The 12564-nt window shown below is 41.7% G+C and overlaps 1 protein-coding gene across 2 annotated transcripts; it reads right to left on the bottom strand.

Annotated features, from left to right (window-relative positions):
- Window positions 1-1155: 1155 nt before the first annotated feature.
- On the bottom strand, window positions 1156-11957 carry copb2 (COPI coat complex subunit beta 2). 2 transcript variants are annotated; one of them, XM_078263638.1, is made up of 22 exons: window positions 11838-11957; window positions 11223-11360; window positions 10956-11042; window positions 10468-10594; window positions 10170-10318; window positions 9812-9958; window positions 9431-9530; window positions 9170-9312; window positions 8275-8474; window positions 8078-8188; window positions 7890-7978; window positions 7694-7800; window positions 5272-5415; window positions 4964-5094; window positions 4087-4294; window positions 3672-3782; window positions 3261-3475; window positions 3024-3162; window positions 2693-2830; window positions 2410-2487; window positions 1657-1821; window positions 1156-1314 (listed from the first exon to the last, which is right to left on the bottom strand). In XM_078263638.1, the coding sequence occupies exons 1-22, from the start codon at window positions 11838-11840 to the stop codon at window positions 1219-1221; spliced, it is 2826 nt and encodes a 941-aa protein (XP_078119764.1). In that variant the 5' UTR covers window positions 11841-11957; the 3' UTR covers window positions 1156-1218. The 2 variants fall into 2 exon arrangements, with proteins under 2 accessions (XP_078119764.1, XP_078119763.1); XM_078263637.1 differs by having other exon boundaries at window positions 1657-1824; window positions 11838-11956.
- Window positions 11958-12564: the final 607 nt, after the last annotated feature.

Genomic DNA, 12564 nt, shown 5'->3' with positions numbered 1-12564 from the left:
AGGTCCCCAAAATCATCCTTTCCTCTATACACACTATGGTTACAGGAGGGCTACAGCCTATCTCAGTATGCATTAGGGACAAGTCTACATGTTTGTTTTGTAAGATATTGGTTGGCTGTTCTCAGTATTTCCTCAATAAAAATATTGAGGAAATACTGAGAACAGCCAAGAGAGCATAATGTAAATGTCCTCGTGCATTTTAAGAGCCACTGTAATAAATCCAAGACACTTACACACAGCTGGTACACCCACACAAGGGTTTTAAATTATGGCTTATTATGACCTCTTCTCAGGACCCTATAGGCATGTACAGGGTGACATCTAACTCAGTCTTTTCTCAGTTTTCTTGCACCTGTTACAGCAGACAAATTCCAAACAAACTTTACTATTTATCTTAGTATATTGATTTTTTTTTGGGTAATTTCTCACAATTCATATATCTCCACCCAAACTGAGCAGAGGTGAGTAAGTGAAAACACCTGTGTTGGTCTCTGATTGATTTTAAAAGTCTGAATTACCTATTTTTCAAGCCCATTTGGCATCAATCAATATCAGCGAGTCAAAGCACATCATTTATGAGTTTTATAAGCATTCACATACTGTCGCTAATTCCGATATTTGCACAATACCAATTACACAAGCGGACAAATTAACGGGTCACCTCCAATTAGCAACATTCAGATGGATGGCATGATTGCAACTAGTAACATGTTAGTATTTGGTTAACCGGAAGATGCAACATTCATTCCCCTTCAATCATAGGCTTCTCTCATAAGTCTACATATTGAAACTATGCAACTGTAGTATCAGTGTTTTAGCATCTAGTACAGACACTCTCATGTCACATGTGAATATGTACAGCAACCACAGTTTATTGGACTGAATGAACTTTGATTTGCCATTACAGACAACACAAAGGAAAGATTATACCATAGCGCTCAATGGACAGTTAGTTAAAGTTTCTGAAACAATCAATAGATGATGTACAAAATGGAGAGTCTGAAATAGACATGGTGCGTCTACTGTTCTTCTGAGAATAAAACATTACTGATATTATCATCATCATCATCATCAACCTAGGTTCTAAGCTTTCAGCGGCAATATAATATTTTTTACGTACAAATACAAAAAAGGGGTGAAAGGGAGTTTGGTCTCTTTCTTCTTTTTATTTAAATAAGCTCTGAAGAGTGCTGCAGGGCAGCAGAGTGGTGTCAGGTCTCAGTCATCTAGAAAGTCATCATCGAGGTTAACGTCTGTGGTGTCGATGTCATCCAGCTCCATGTTGTCCAGGTCCACATCCAGCTCATCCAGACTCTACATAAAAGACACAAAGGAGAATTTATTGTTATTGGAATTCTTCTTCTCTTTGAGTGTTCCAATTATTTATTCATGTAGATTGTATCTCTGAATCATGTTTCTTTTTAGAGTCTACGTGAACCACTTGGAACTGTATTTTATTTCTGTGTTACAGTGTTACAAATACAACTTAAGACATCAAGAATTGCAATAAACAATATTTGATAGACTATTCATTTATTTAGATTGAGCAACACCAACCATTGTGCAATCAATACGAATCTCTTCACGGTGAGACAGAAACACTATAATCAAAAGATTAAAAAAAAAAAAAAAAAAAAGAAGAAAAACAAGTCCAACCTTGTCTTTCTGTGACTGCGAGTACTCTGGAATGTCTTCCTCCTCCTCCTCCTCCTCCTCTTTGTCCACTGCTGTAGCAGCAGCAGGTTCAGGCTGTGACGATGTCACAGCTGCTACGGCTGCAGCGACGGGAGCTGCTGCCACCGACTCCTCACTATCCTGTGTCTGCTGGAAAAAGTCAAATAAAGTTTGACAGGGTTTGAAGATCACGGAGCATTGTTTCCTCCAATTATGATTGAACCTTTTGTGAAATCCCATTATTACTGATTACAGGGGGTGCAGAGCGTAGGGCTGCTCGATTATGGAAGAAGAAAAAAAATCAATCGATTATTTTGGTCAATATTGAAATCACGATTGTCAAACATGATTACTCATGGAATTTTAGAAAGATGTTGCATTGATTGAACTTAAACAACAGTGAAGCAGTTAAGTGAAAACACCTTGCACTGTAAAATTTCCCTTAATACTTGTTCCCTTTTGAACTTTTTTTTTCTCCCCCCCCCCCATTCAGAACAAGACAAAATAAGAGTCTACTTGCAAAACGTAATGTGCAAAATAATCGTTTTTCATGATTACCTTCGGCTTTTGCTATCGTTAGGAGCCAAAATCGTAATCGCGATTAAAATGAGCACAGCCCTAGCAGAGGGTAACCAAATCCGGTGCGACAAGCTGCTAATTGTATGGAATCAGGTTACTAGAAAAAAAAGTGGCTCAGAAAAAAAAAAAATGTTGGAGACAAACTGACAGACAAACCTTGGGGACAGCAGGAATGAAGGTTCCTTTGGGCTCGTATCCCTGAGCCTCCTCAAGAATATTCCTGTCTTCGTTGAGCTAAAAAATAAATAAATATATATATATATATATATATATATATATATATATATATATATATATATATATATATATATATATATATATATATATATATAGTGTGTATGTTACAATACAGGAGGGAGGATTGAGATACAACTATAGAAATATTGTCTGCGCACAACACAACTACATCATATGTCAATTTAAAACTCTGGCAACTCACCGTGACGAGAGGATAATCTTTGGCAGGCCTAGAGGTGCCCAAGCAGGACTCACGGAGGTAATGCTCAGCTGCAAAGGCTTCTTTCAGCCCGGGGAACAGATTCTCATACTCTGTGGGGTCTGCTAGAGACTCGGCCGCCTGTAATGAAGATCCAGTACGATGTGTCATGTTCTCTTTTCCCTCTTCTCTTAAGAATCTAACATCCTTATAATTTAAACTGTATTTTTGTCCACCTAGATTGATGCTGATTGTTTTCTAAATCTTAGGGTTTAAAATTCTGCTGTACCAATATTTTTTTCAAATAAAGAATAATCCTGATATCAGAACTGACCTTCTGGTTAACTTTAGCCAGGTTCTCCCTCCACAATTTAACCACACGGGACACCTGACTGGGCAGGTAGGTGCGAGCCAGGAAGGCGGCTTCAGGCAGTCGGTTTGTCCTGATCAGAAGCTCCAAACACTGATCCAGACTGTGGAGAAAAGACAAACAGTTACCACGTATTCAATGTGGTCAATACATATCCATTCCCTAATTTGTCCACCAATGTCACGTTCCTCTGGTACTCACTTGCCCTGCAGGAAGTAGGTCATGAAGGCCACATTGTTCTTGCCGTCCCTCTCTGCCCCCTCAGCCAGCTTGCCCACCATAGTGGCGTTACCGGAGGCTGTGGCCAGGAGCAGCAGGCCACCATAATCCTGGGCGTGGTGCAGGCACTCCTGGGCAAGGCTGAATTGGCACTTACTGATAGCCAGCTCCGCTAACTGCTTCCACTTCTGCTCCGACTGCCGGGGTTAGGAGGACACGCGTTAGAAATGTACTGGACGGAGAACCCCACCAGTGATGACGTGAAATGACAACAACCGACCAACTCTTGTGAGCCATCGTGAATTATCTGGTAATGTTTTTTTAGAAGCTGAGCAGACGTGATATGTAATAAGCGTTTGCCTCAGTTTCAAAAGCCAGAAAGTAGGCTCTTACCTCTGCCTCCACAGCCAGCTGGTAAGCTATCTTCAACTCTCCCAGCTGCAACCCCAGCTCAAACCGGTGCTCCGGGTCTGTGGACACAGCCAGCGCCTGCTGCTTGAAGCCCTGAAGAGACAACGAAACAAAACCCATCAGCATCCTACTAGCACAAAGTGTACATCCTTTCTGGGTAAGGCTGCACGATATGAGGTAAATATCTAATTGCGATTATTTTGACTGATATTGCGATTGCGATAGGATTCACGATATTGGAGGGAATGATCATGTTTGTGTCATTCTCATTTTCATTGACATTGATTGGAAAAATAAAATGATTAGAGTGTGATTTTTGCGAGGATCTGTACCAGACAAAGATGTTTTCTGTAGATAAGGTTTGTAGGTCGGGATGTCCTATCCTGTATATCCTTACCTGTTTCTCCAGGAAATGGGCCACCCTGGTCCGCTGCTCTTTAGGAATTGTGGGAAGCACTTTGTCAGCCATTCCAAAGTCCCTCCTCATTACGGCAGTCTGGTACTCCAGGACGGAGACCAGCAGGGAGTAGCTGACAATGTTGAGCTCCTTGTCTCCCAGGTACAGGCGGTCATCTTTTGGTATGTAACCCAGCAGGTACATGGTTCTGCAGGGAGAGAAGGCAGTTTTGACTACAGTAGTCAAAAAAAGATGCAGCAAACGTCACAGCAATCAATACAACTTTTTAGAGCTATTTGTCTTGACTTTCTATGCAACTGTGAGTGGTTTACAGTATTATTCTTATAAGAAAGTTGCTTGACAAATACACACAGTGCACGCAGTCTTCAAAGAGGCAGGTATTACATTTTGTTCAGCAAACCATATACCCGTAGCCTGGGAAAACCCTGACGAACTTCCGGCAAATTTGAGATTTGCTCTGCAAGTCAGTCTGGCCAAGAGCCCATTCAAGTCCATTTCCAATTTTTCCAAATCGAGGCACCAATCACAACCGTTGAGGAGGGCTTTACACGATGACGATAGCGCAGCGACGGAAAGCAGCTTTTTGTTTACATTCAACATGACGGCCACCGAAGCGCAGCAACCCGCTGATGCCGCTGTCGCTGCTACGTCACCCGGATCGGTGGTCTGATTGGTTGAAGGACTATCCGATTGCGCCCAGAGGCATTTGAGCGGCGTCCGTTGATGACGCCCCTTTGGAAATGAGCTGTGAATGAAGCTTGCCCAGGACCCACTCTCAGTTACAACTGAAAAGGGTCTGGTGTCAACCAGGCTAATATACCCACTTAAATTCAAGCTAAACTATCTGGATTTGTACCTGTCCAGGTGAGCAATGGTGACGATCTCTCCTCCTACATAGTAGTTGAGTCTGTTCACAGAGCTGGTGTAGATGAAGCAGTCTCCTACCCAGAGCCCAGTCTTCACAATCTCCTGGATCTCTCCCTGGACCTGGACATACCAGCACACAAAGGTGATGAATGTAAGGTATAGTTTTACAGTGAAGAAAAACACTTACTAAATGTAAAGCATTGAGTTGAAGCTATGCTTTGGTATAGACAAGATTCATTAGGACATACATTGAAACTAAAGAGTATTTTTTAAGCACTGAAAGTCAAAAGCACCCACCTCGAAGGCATCTTCAATACCATCCTCGGTCACTCCTTCATTGTTCTCTTGAGAAGCAGCTACTTTCTCTGACATATAACGCAGAATGAAGAAAGACTCTTCTGTAGCGATGCAGACCAGTTCACCAGAGTCTGACCAGAAGATCTGGACGAATTATTAAAAAAGAAAAAAAAAAAAAAAAGGGTACAGGAGAGAATGAGACAGAAACAAAGAGTTACTAAAATTACTGGACAACAGCCTCTCTAGGCCTTTAAGAAATGATTTACATACTGTGCTGTTGAAGATATAGAAGCTCAAAACTGCTTTGTAGCTACTAACCGAGACCAGGACCTAAAACGAAAATTAGGGGTGTGACGAGACACCCAGCTCACGAGAGGAGACGAGACACGAGATTAGGTGCTTTTCCGACCAGATAGTACTTGTACTTTTTAGTAGTTCGCAAGCACGGCAACGGTCTTTATAGCATCGTCACTAGACCTTAGCGCCACATACAACAACAACAAATGATGCTAATACTTGTGCACTTTTCCTATATTAAATGCACGTCCATTCTCGTAGTAATTCACGTAATGTTTTGCTCAACACAGACGGGGCTTTATTATACTCGGAACAGACCCCGCCTCTGCCTGCTGTGTGTGTGTGTGTGTGTGTGTGTGTGTGGGGGCCGGCGAGCCGCAGGACACGCTTGTGGAGTTTAACTCCGAAAAGACAGTTAACCACAGGTTCCCGTTAATCTTATGATGGACATGTGTTGTGATTAAACAAAGGAACCGTCAACGGCGAAATAAAAGCCTCTTATTTACGAGAGAGGTCTGAGAGACCTCCAGCTCACAGCGGGGTCTCTGAGCATGACTGGCCAAGCGATGAGCTAGAAGCCGGGGCAGGCGCCTCACTTCATGGAGCTTCTGAACTCCGAAAACTTTGAAGCAAATTGTCAATTCGGCATCAATTTTCGCAAGACTGCCTATATTCAAAATCTAAACAGTTAATTTCTAGCCTAAAACGTTGTCAGAAGTGAAATTAGTGATGAATAAGATGGTGAAAATTGTTACAAATGTCCCGTTGTTGCAGTGGGCGTGACTTATAAGTTCGACCAATGAAGTACACCTAGGAAAAGGGAAAAAGGAAAAGACCGACTGAAGTAGGAGCTAAAAAAAGTACACTACTGAGGCCAGAGGAACTTAAAAAACCCCAATTTTTTCTGTCGGAACACGACAAAAAAAGTGTTCTAGGAACGTTTAGTTCTAAGAACTGCAAAAATCCCTCCGGTCGGAAAGCCCCTACACTATTTTACAGAAAACTACAAGGAAGAAATAAGACTTAAGAAAAAAATAGTCCTTTATTAAAATCGAAAGTCCCAAAATGAAAACAGAGCACTGAAAGGTTTTGCCACAAACTCAGATAACTGGCTTCTCTCCTGTATAACTGACAGTTACTTATTGCATACATATGGTGGAGAGAGAGAGTCTCTTCACTCAAAGAACCAAGGTTACAACATAACTAAGCGTTTTCTGGCAGCAGTTGAGACCAAATGTTTTGTACTTGAATTTGTCATTGTACAGTAGACAGAGAGAAATAAAGCTTATCTTACCATTGTTTCACAGTGATTACGTTCTAAAGCACAAATAAAATGACCATCAAACACTCAACAGATGATTTTTCTGAAGACAGATGCTCTTTTCTCCTCATCTGCATTTTATTAATTGCAGCAATAACCAAGGAAATAGGCTACCCTAGTATTGATTTATGACCATTATGGCACCAACAGAGAACATTTCTCTTTGTTTATTATCATTAAAAGTAAAGTTAGGTTATGCTGCCCGCTTCCCGACTCATTTTAACAGAGAAACTACTGTTAAAATGAGTGTGTGTCTCGGCCGAGAGAGAGAGAGAGAGAGAGAGAGAGAGAGAAAAGAGTACTCTAACATTTCAACGCTGGGTTTTACAGACAGCTTTTTTTGCAGAACGCTATCGTTCTGCAAAAGTAAACTCAGTCAACTTTGGAGAATGGTCGGGGGATCTTTTATGCTAATAGACCTTTTTCACGGCAGACGTGTTGACATGTCATAGTAGGAAAAGCACAGGTGTATTCAAAACCATTACTGATGGCTGCATTCCACTTAGGAGAGGCCCTGGTGTTGTGCATGCCGACTCACTGAAATAGCTCACTGGGACACTTGATGGAATTGAGCCATCGTTAAGGTTATCAGTTTCAGCTGTGCTTTTCCTACTATGACAAGTCAAAATGTCTGCTGTGAAAAAGGTCCATTTCAAGGCTGCTGCTCTGCACTTGTGTACGGATATCGCGAGACACTTTTTTTTACCTTGACGAGAAATCTTGTCACGTATAATCTTGCGCGATCTCGTGGGGACGAGATCTCGTCACACCTCTAACGAAAATAAAAAAGTAAGTCAGTCTTACATGTTTGGGCTGGATCTCGATGCGGCGGACCAGCTCTGTGTTCTCCCAGTCATAAAAAGCCAGTCCATTCACTGACCTAACCCCAAGCAAGAAGCCTCCATAGATCCCTGCATGGAAGACACATTCATTAAGGAAGACAGTGGGAACTAGCCACTTCCAAAACCACAAGTTTACTATATAAAAATGTTCACATTACCTTCAGCTCCAAAGTCAGGTTTAAAAGATTTTTTTTCTTTGAAATTTTTGAAGATTTTGACGATGCTGTTGCTTTCTCGGATGGCATATCTGTTTAAAAAAAAAAAAAAAAAAATAGCAGCAGTTAACTCTCTGATACAGAGGTAAACAGCAGGGGAGTATCGCACATGTTCCAAACAGCATACTTACTCAGATGAGTCATGTGCCCAGGCAAACTCCTGCGCTGAGCCGAAGCTCTTGTTCCTCAAAGCCACGGCAGTATAGATGATATACTCTCCATCTCCGCACACCACAACAAACCTGGTGCACACAAAAATGCATAAATGAGTGACAGAGATCTGACTGCAAGTTCACCTCTAATCTGGCTGGGGGGAGTGCACGCGTACCTTCCATTGGGGTTATGCTGGATGGTTTGGGGGTAAATCTCACAGCTGCCCATGTCTTTGACAGCCAACGGCAGCCGCTCTCCGTCCTTGATCTCGGCATCACCCATGGCCTTCAGGTTGGCTTGCTGTATTTCACTGTGTTTAGCCCAGATGATTTTTCCGTTTGTGTCCATAGACATTGCCGGCTCCTCCCGACCCACCTACACAGCACAGGGAGACAAAAATATTTGACTATATATCCATAATATATTTCATTTTGATGTCCTTTATAGATTAAATTCTTTTGTAAGCCACTTGGGTTTTTTCTGCACAACTTTTCTTCTGTATAACGCAGTATGTAAGTGCATATACTAAGTAATACATTTTTTTATGACTGACAATTTTTATTGAACTTTAACACAACACACAAAACATACAATTTGCAACATGAACTTAAACCTCCCCCAGCCTTCGCCATCACCACCCCCCCAGACAAAAATCAAGAAAAGATGACACAGTAACTACAATATTCAAGACCATACAACAAAATAGACAAGTATAAACCACATAAACATATGTATAAATGACAACACCATAGGCCCATCATACACATCTCTCCCCCAGGACAAAGCTTCCTAGGAGCCCTCCAGAAAGCTCAGGTACTTTCCCCATTTTCTAGTGTAGACATCCAATCTGGCAAACCGTTTATAGGACATCTTTTCAAAACGCCGCCACCCTAGCCATCTCAAAAGCAGCACTCTTGGATTGATGGCACCCCTTCGTTCCTCCACCCTCTTAAAAGAATCTGTCTGGTTATCATTAAGCTAGTTTGGACCCAGCTTCTTATGTGCTTATCTATTCCGCTCTCCGTCTCTAAGTGATACATTTTTGAGAATTACTCTCCCTTTGCGCTCACCTTGATAATGATGCTGCCTTCGTCGTAGCCTAGCGCCACATTGTTGGAGCCCCTGAGGCCGCACACACACCACACTCTCTCCATGCCATAGTTCAGAGTGCTCTCCAGGCGGTAAGTGCTCGAGTGCCAGATCCGCACCGTACCTACAGAGAGAGAGAGAAGGCAAAGTTGCATAAAGCAATGACCGGTGAGGCCATAAGGTGAGATGCAGTCTGGGGTGTTTGTGAACAGGGGTGAGCATGAGTGTGATCCCTTGCTCACCGTCCTCTGATCCAGTGATGATGATGGGCAACTCGGGGTGGAAGCTGACGCAAGAGACGTTCTGGGCGTGACCCTCCAGAGTCTGAACACAGGTTTTGTTCTATAAACACACAGAGGACAGTTAAACATCGATTATACATATACAATGCTAAAGGATGCTCACAGAAAGGATGTAGCAGAACAATGAGGAAAACATACATCAACTCTTTCAGTAAGCTATAATCGCATAATCGTTTTAATTAAACTTAATGTTACAAAAGACAATTTTTCAGCAGACAGATTAGCCTGTGCTCTACTTAAATTCTTACTATATCCATGATCAGCGTCCTGTGGCTTACTCTCACCTTCCTGTGAAGGAAGTGACTGAAAAGGTATTCTAACCTGGTAGTCCCAGATCTTCACTTGGCGGTCGTCAGCCCCTGAAATGAGGTAGGGCTTGTCTCCTCCACTGTAGTAGTCAATACAATTGACTCCTTTCTCGTGACCCTCCAAAGTGAAATTGGGAGATGAAGAGCCTAGCTGCCAAACCTGAAACAACCCAAAAGACATGGCAAAGAATCGCTGAATACATTTCAGAGACCTTCTTTAATTATATATGTATATTTAAGGCACAAATGTACTTAAAATATAGTCACTAAAGAAGCTTCAGCAGGATCTGGGTGTCCCACAGTACTCACCCAATGACAAGAGAAAATGAGCAGCAGTAAAGGGGACAACAGCTACAGCAAGCCGTTCCTACCTTAATTGTCCTGTCCAGGGAGGCACTGGCAAACTGGTTGTTGTCCTTGGGGTTGATGACAATCTGCATGACATAGTGAGTGTGACCCTCAAACACCTGGCTGCACGACCACTTCTTGTCCCAGTCCCATAGCTTGATCAACATGTCATCTGCGCAGAAGTACATTATTCATTCATGCTAGTGTGCATGCAAATAAACAATGCATTTCAGGACACTGGTAAAAAGAGACCTTTGACTTTATCAAATCAACATGTTAGAAGAATATGCTACCAATCAAGTCATAAGTTTGCTAGCATACCACTGCTAGTGAGGATATAGGGCTGGGTCGGATGGACAGCGATGCAACGAATGTAGTCCGAGTGGGCCTCAAACATGTGGACACGCTCCAAAGTGTTGTAGTTGAACACTCGGATCTGCATGTCATCCTGCGCAGGGAGAAAAAAAAAGTTTGAATTTGAGCTTATGAAGTCAAAAGACACAAACATAGACACAAGAGCTAAATATATTACAAAATAAGCAGTTGGTACATGCTATTTGAGTCTATCACAATGAGAAAAATGTATGGCAACATAATCAGACTTAAAGCCTGAATGCATACACTGTGATGTGACATCACTGTTCAGGGTTTTAATGCACATGCCCACATCACACTTAAAACACACCAAATGAAACATATTTAAGCTCAGACTTTCAGGTTTATGCTACTAGTTTGTAAAGCCACTGGTGTTGTTGTGGATGACAACTGTCAGAGTCGTGATCCCAACACAAATAATGGATGTAACTCACCGCTCCTGTAATGACCCAGTTCTTCCTCGCCACAAACTTAGAAGCTCTGACAGGGAGGTCACACACTTCAAAGGTCTTGACCAGAGTCTAGAAAAAAAGAACATTGCTGATTCAGTTAAGGTTTGCAGCAGCATCATCACTGCTTTTATGTGTTCGTCAAGTCATTCTTATTTGACTATAAAATAACATATTCAAGCATGGATGTTAAGTCATCAGTGTTCGGAAGTGCAACTTTGTATCGGCGGGCCCATTGATTTGTGATCACACCTGTGTTTCGTGGTTCCACACACAGACACTGCCGTTGTACAGACTGGCCAGCATCCATGGCTCAGTTGGGTGAAGGTCCACACTCTTCACTCGGTCTGACCTGGCTGTCAGCCTCCGCTTGATGTCCAGCCTCAGAGGCTGAAAAGACAGAAGACATCGGGGTCTTTTCCTACGCCGTTCAAACTCTCAATATGAATGACTTTACATGAGCATTTAATGCTTTGAAAAAAGACCCGTACGAGTAAAGACCCGGAATAATAGGACAGGTAGCTAGCTGGTAAGCCAAAATGCCGTTAGCATGCTAACATTGAGCCTGATAACGTTGTATTTCAATGATTCCAATAATCCTAAACGCATACATCCTATAATAATTAATTTGACAACTGACTCAAAACAAATGTAAGCACATATAACTAAAGCTTACATACAGCCATTGTTATAAATGTCAATAGCCTTTAGCTATAAGCTCTCATGCTAACTCAAGCTAGTTAACGTTAGCCGAGTTGTTAGCTAAACTATTTACAATGATGCATTATTATTTGACAGTTTTACTGTCCTGTCGGATGACCTGTACGGAAACAAAACAAGCTGGGAAATATTTTAAATGTCTCTTACCATGTTCTATCCCCGTGTTGTCACAATAAAATCGGATAAATTAGTTGCGTATAGTTGCAATCAGGGTCCAAATGTTGCGACTTCAGTGAACAGAGCACTGGATACTGACGTGGAACTTCCTACATCTAAATCTCGCGTGAGTTGTGCTCTGGAAGTGGTGACGTGACATGAAGGGCTTCAACAGGCGATCATTTGATCATTTCATGGATCATCCATGCAGGACATGGATGACACTGTGACAGGATATGGAAAATAAACGGTATTTTACGGTGAAAAGTTCAAAGATTTTTTTGTTAAAGATAAACACATAGGCACGTTTGTCGTTATCTATGTTTAGGCTATGGCAAATTGAGATTCCATTATACCAAGATTACTAATTTGCTCTAATTCGCATTCGTCTGAGATTTACTAAGCAATGAATAGAACCTTGGTGGGAGGCCCATTACAACACATCAAACTCCTCACCACTGAGTTAATTGAATTCAATTCATGACTCTATAGAGGTGAATGAGAACACAAGCATTGGTTTGAATTTGTAAAGAATGTTTATTATTCTTAGTATTATCTTTTTTTTTTTTACTTTTTCCTCATAGCAATGAATAAACATTTTGTTATGAGGAAAGTGTCTCGTTAGCATTAAATACGTTTGTTAATCATGAATAAAATGTCATTGTGACAAGAAGGCTTTCTTGTAACAATAAAAACGTTGCTAAAACATAAAACAATT

This window comes from Sander vitreus, chromosome 12, assembly GCF_031162955.1.
Source record: "Sander vitreus isolate 19-12246 chromosome 12, sanVit1, whole genome shotgun sequence".
In the NCBI taxonomy this organism is placed as follows: Eukaryota; Metazoa; Chordata; class Actinopteri; order Perciformes; family Percidae; genus Sander; species Sander vitreus.
Note: the sequence above shows the minus strand (reverse complement) of the source record. Positions and strands in the feature narration are given on the sequence as shown.

Coding starts and splice junctions, on each gene's coding strand:
- copb2 (XM_078263637.1), bottom strand. Junction 11,043..11,222: donor TGTGGAACCACGAAACACAG/GTGTGATCACAA, acceptor CTTTTTTTCTAG/ACTCTGGTCAAGACCTTTGA. Junction 9,313..9,430: donor CATCACTGGATCAGAGGACG/GTGAGCAAGGGA, acceptor CTCTCTCTGTAG/GTACGGTGCGGATCTGGCAC.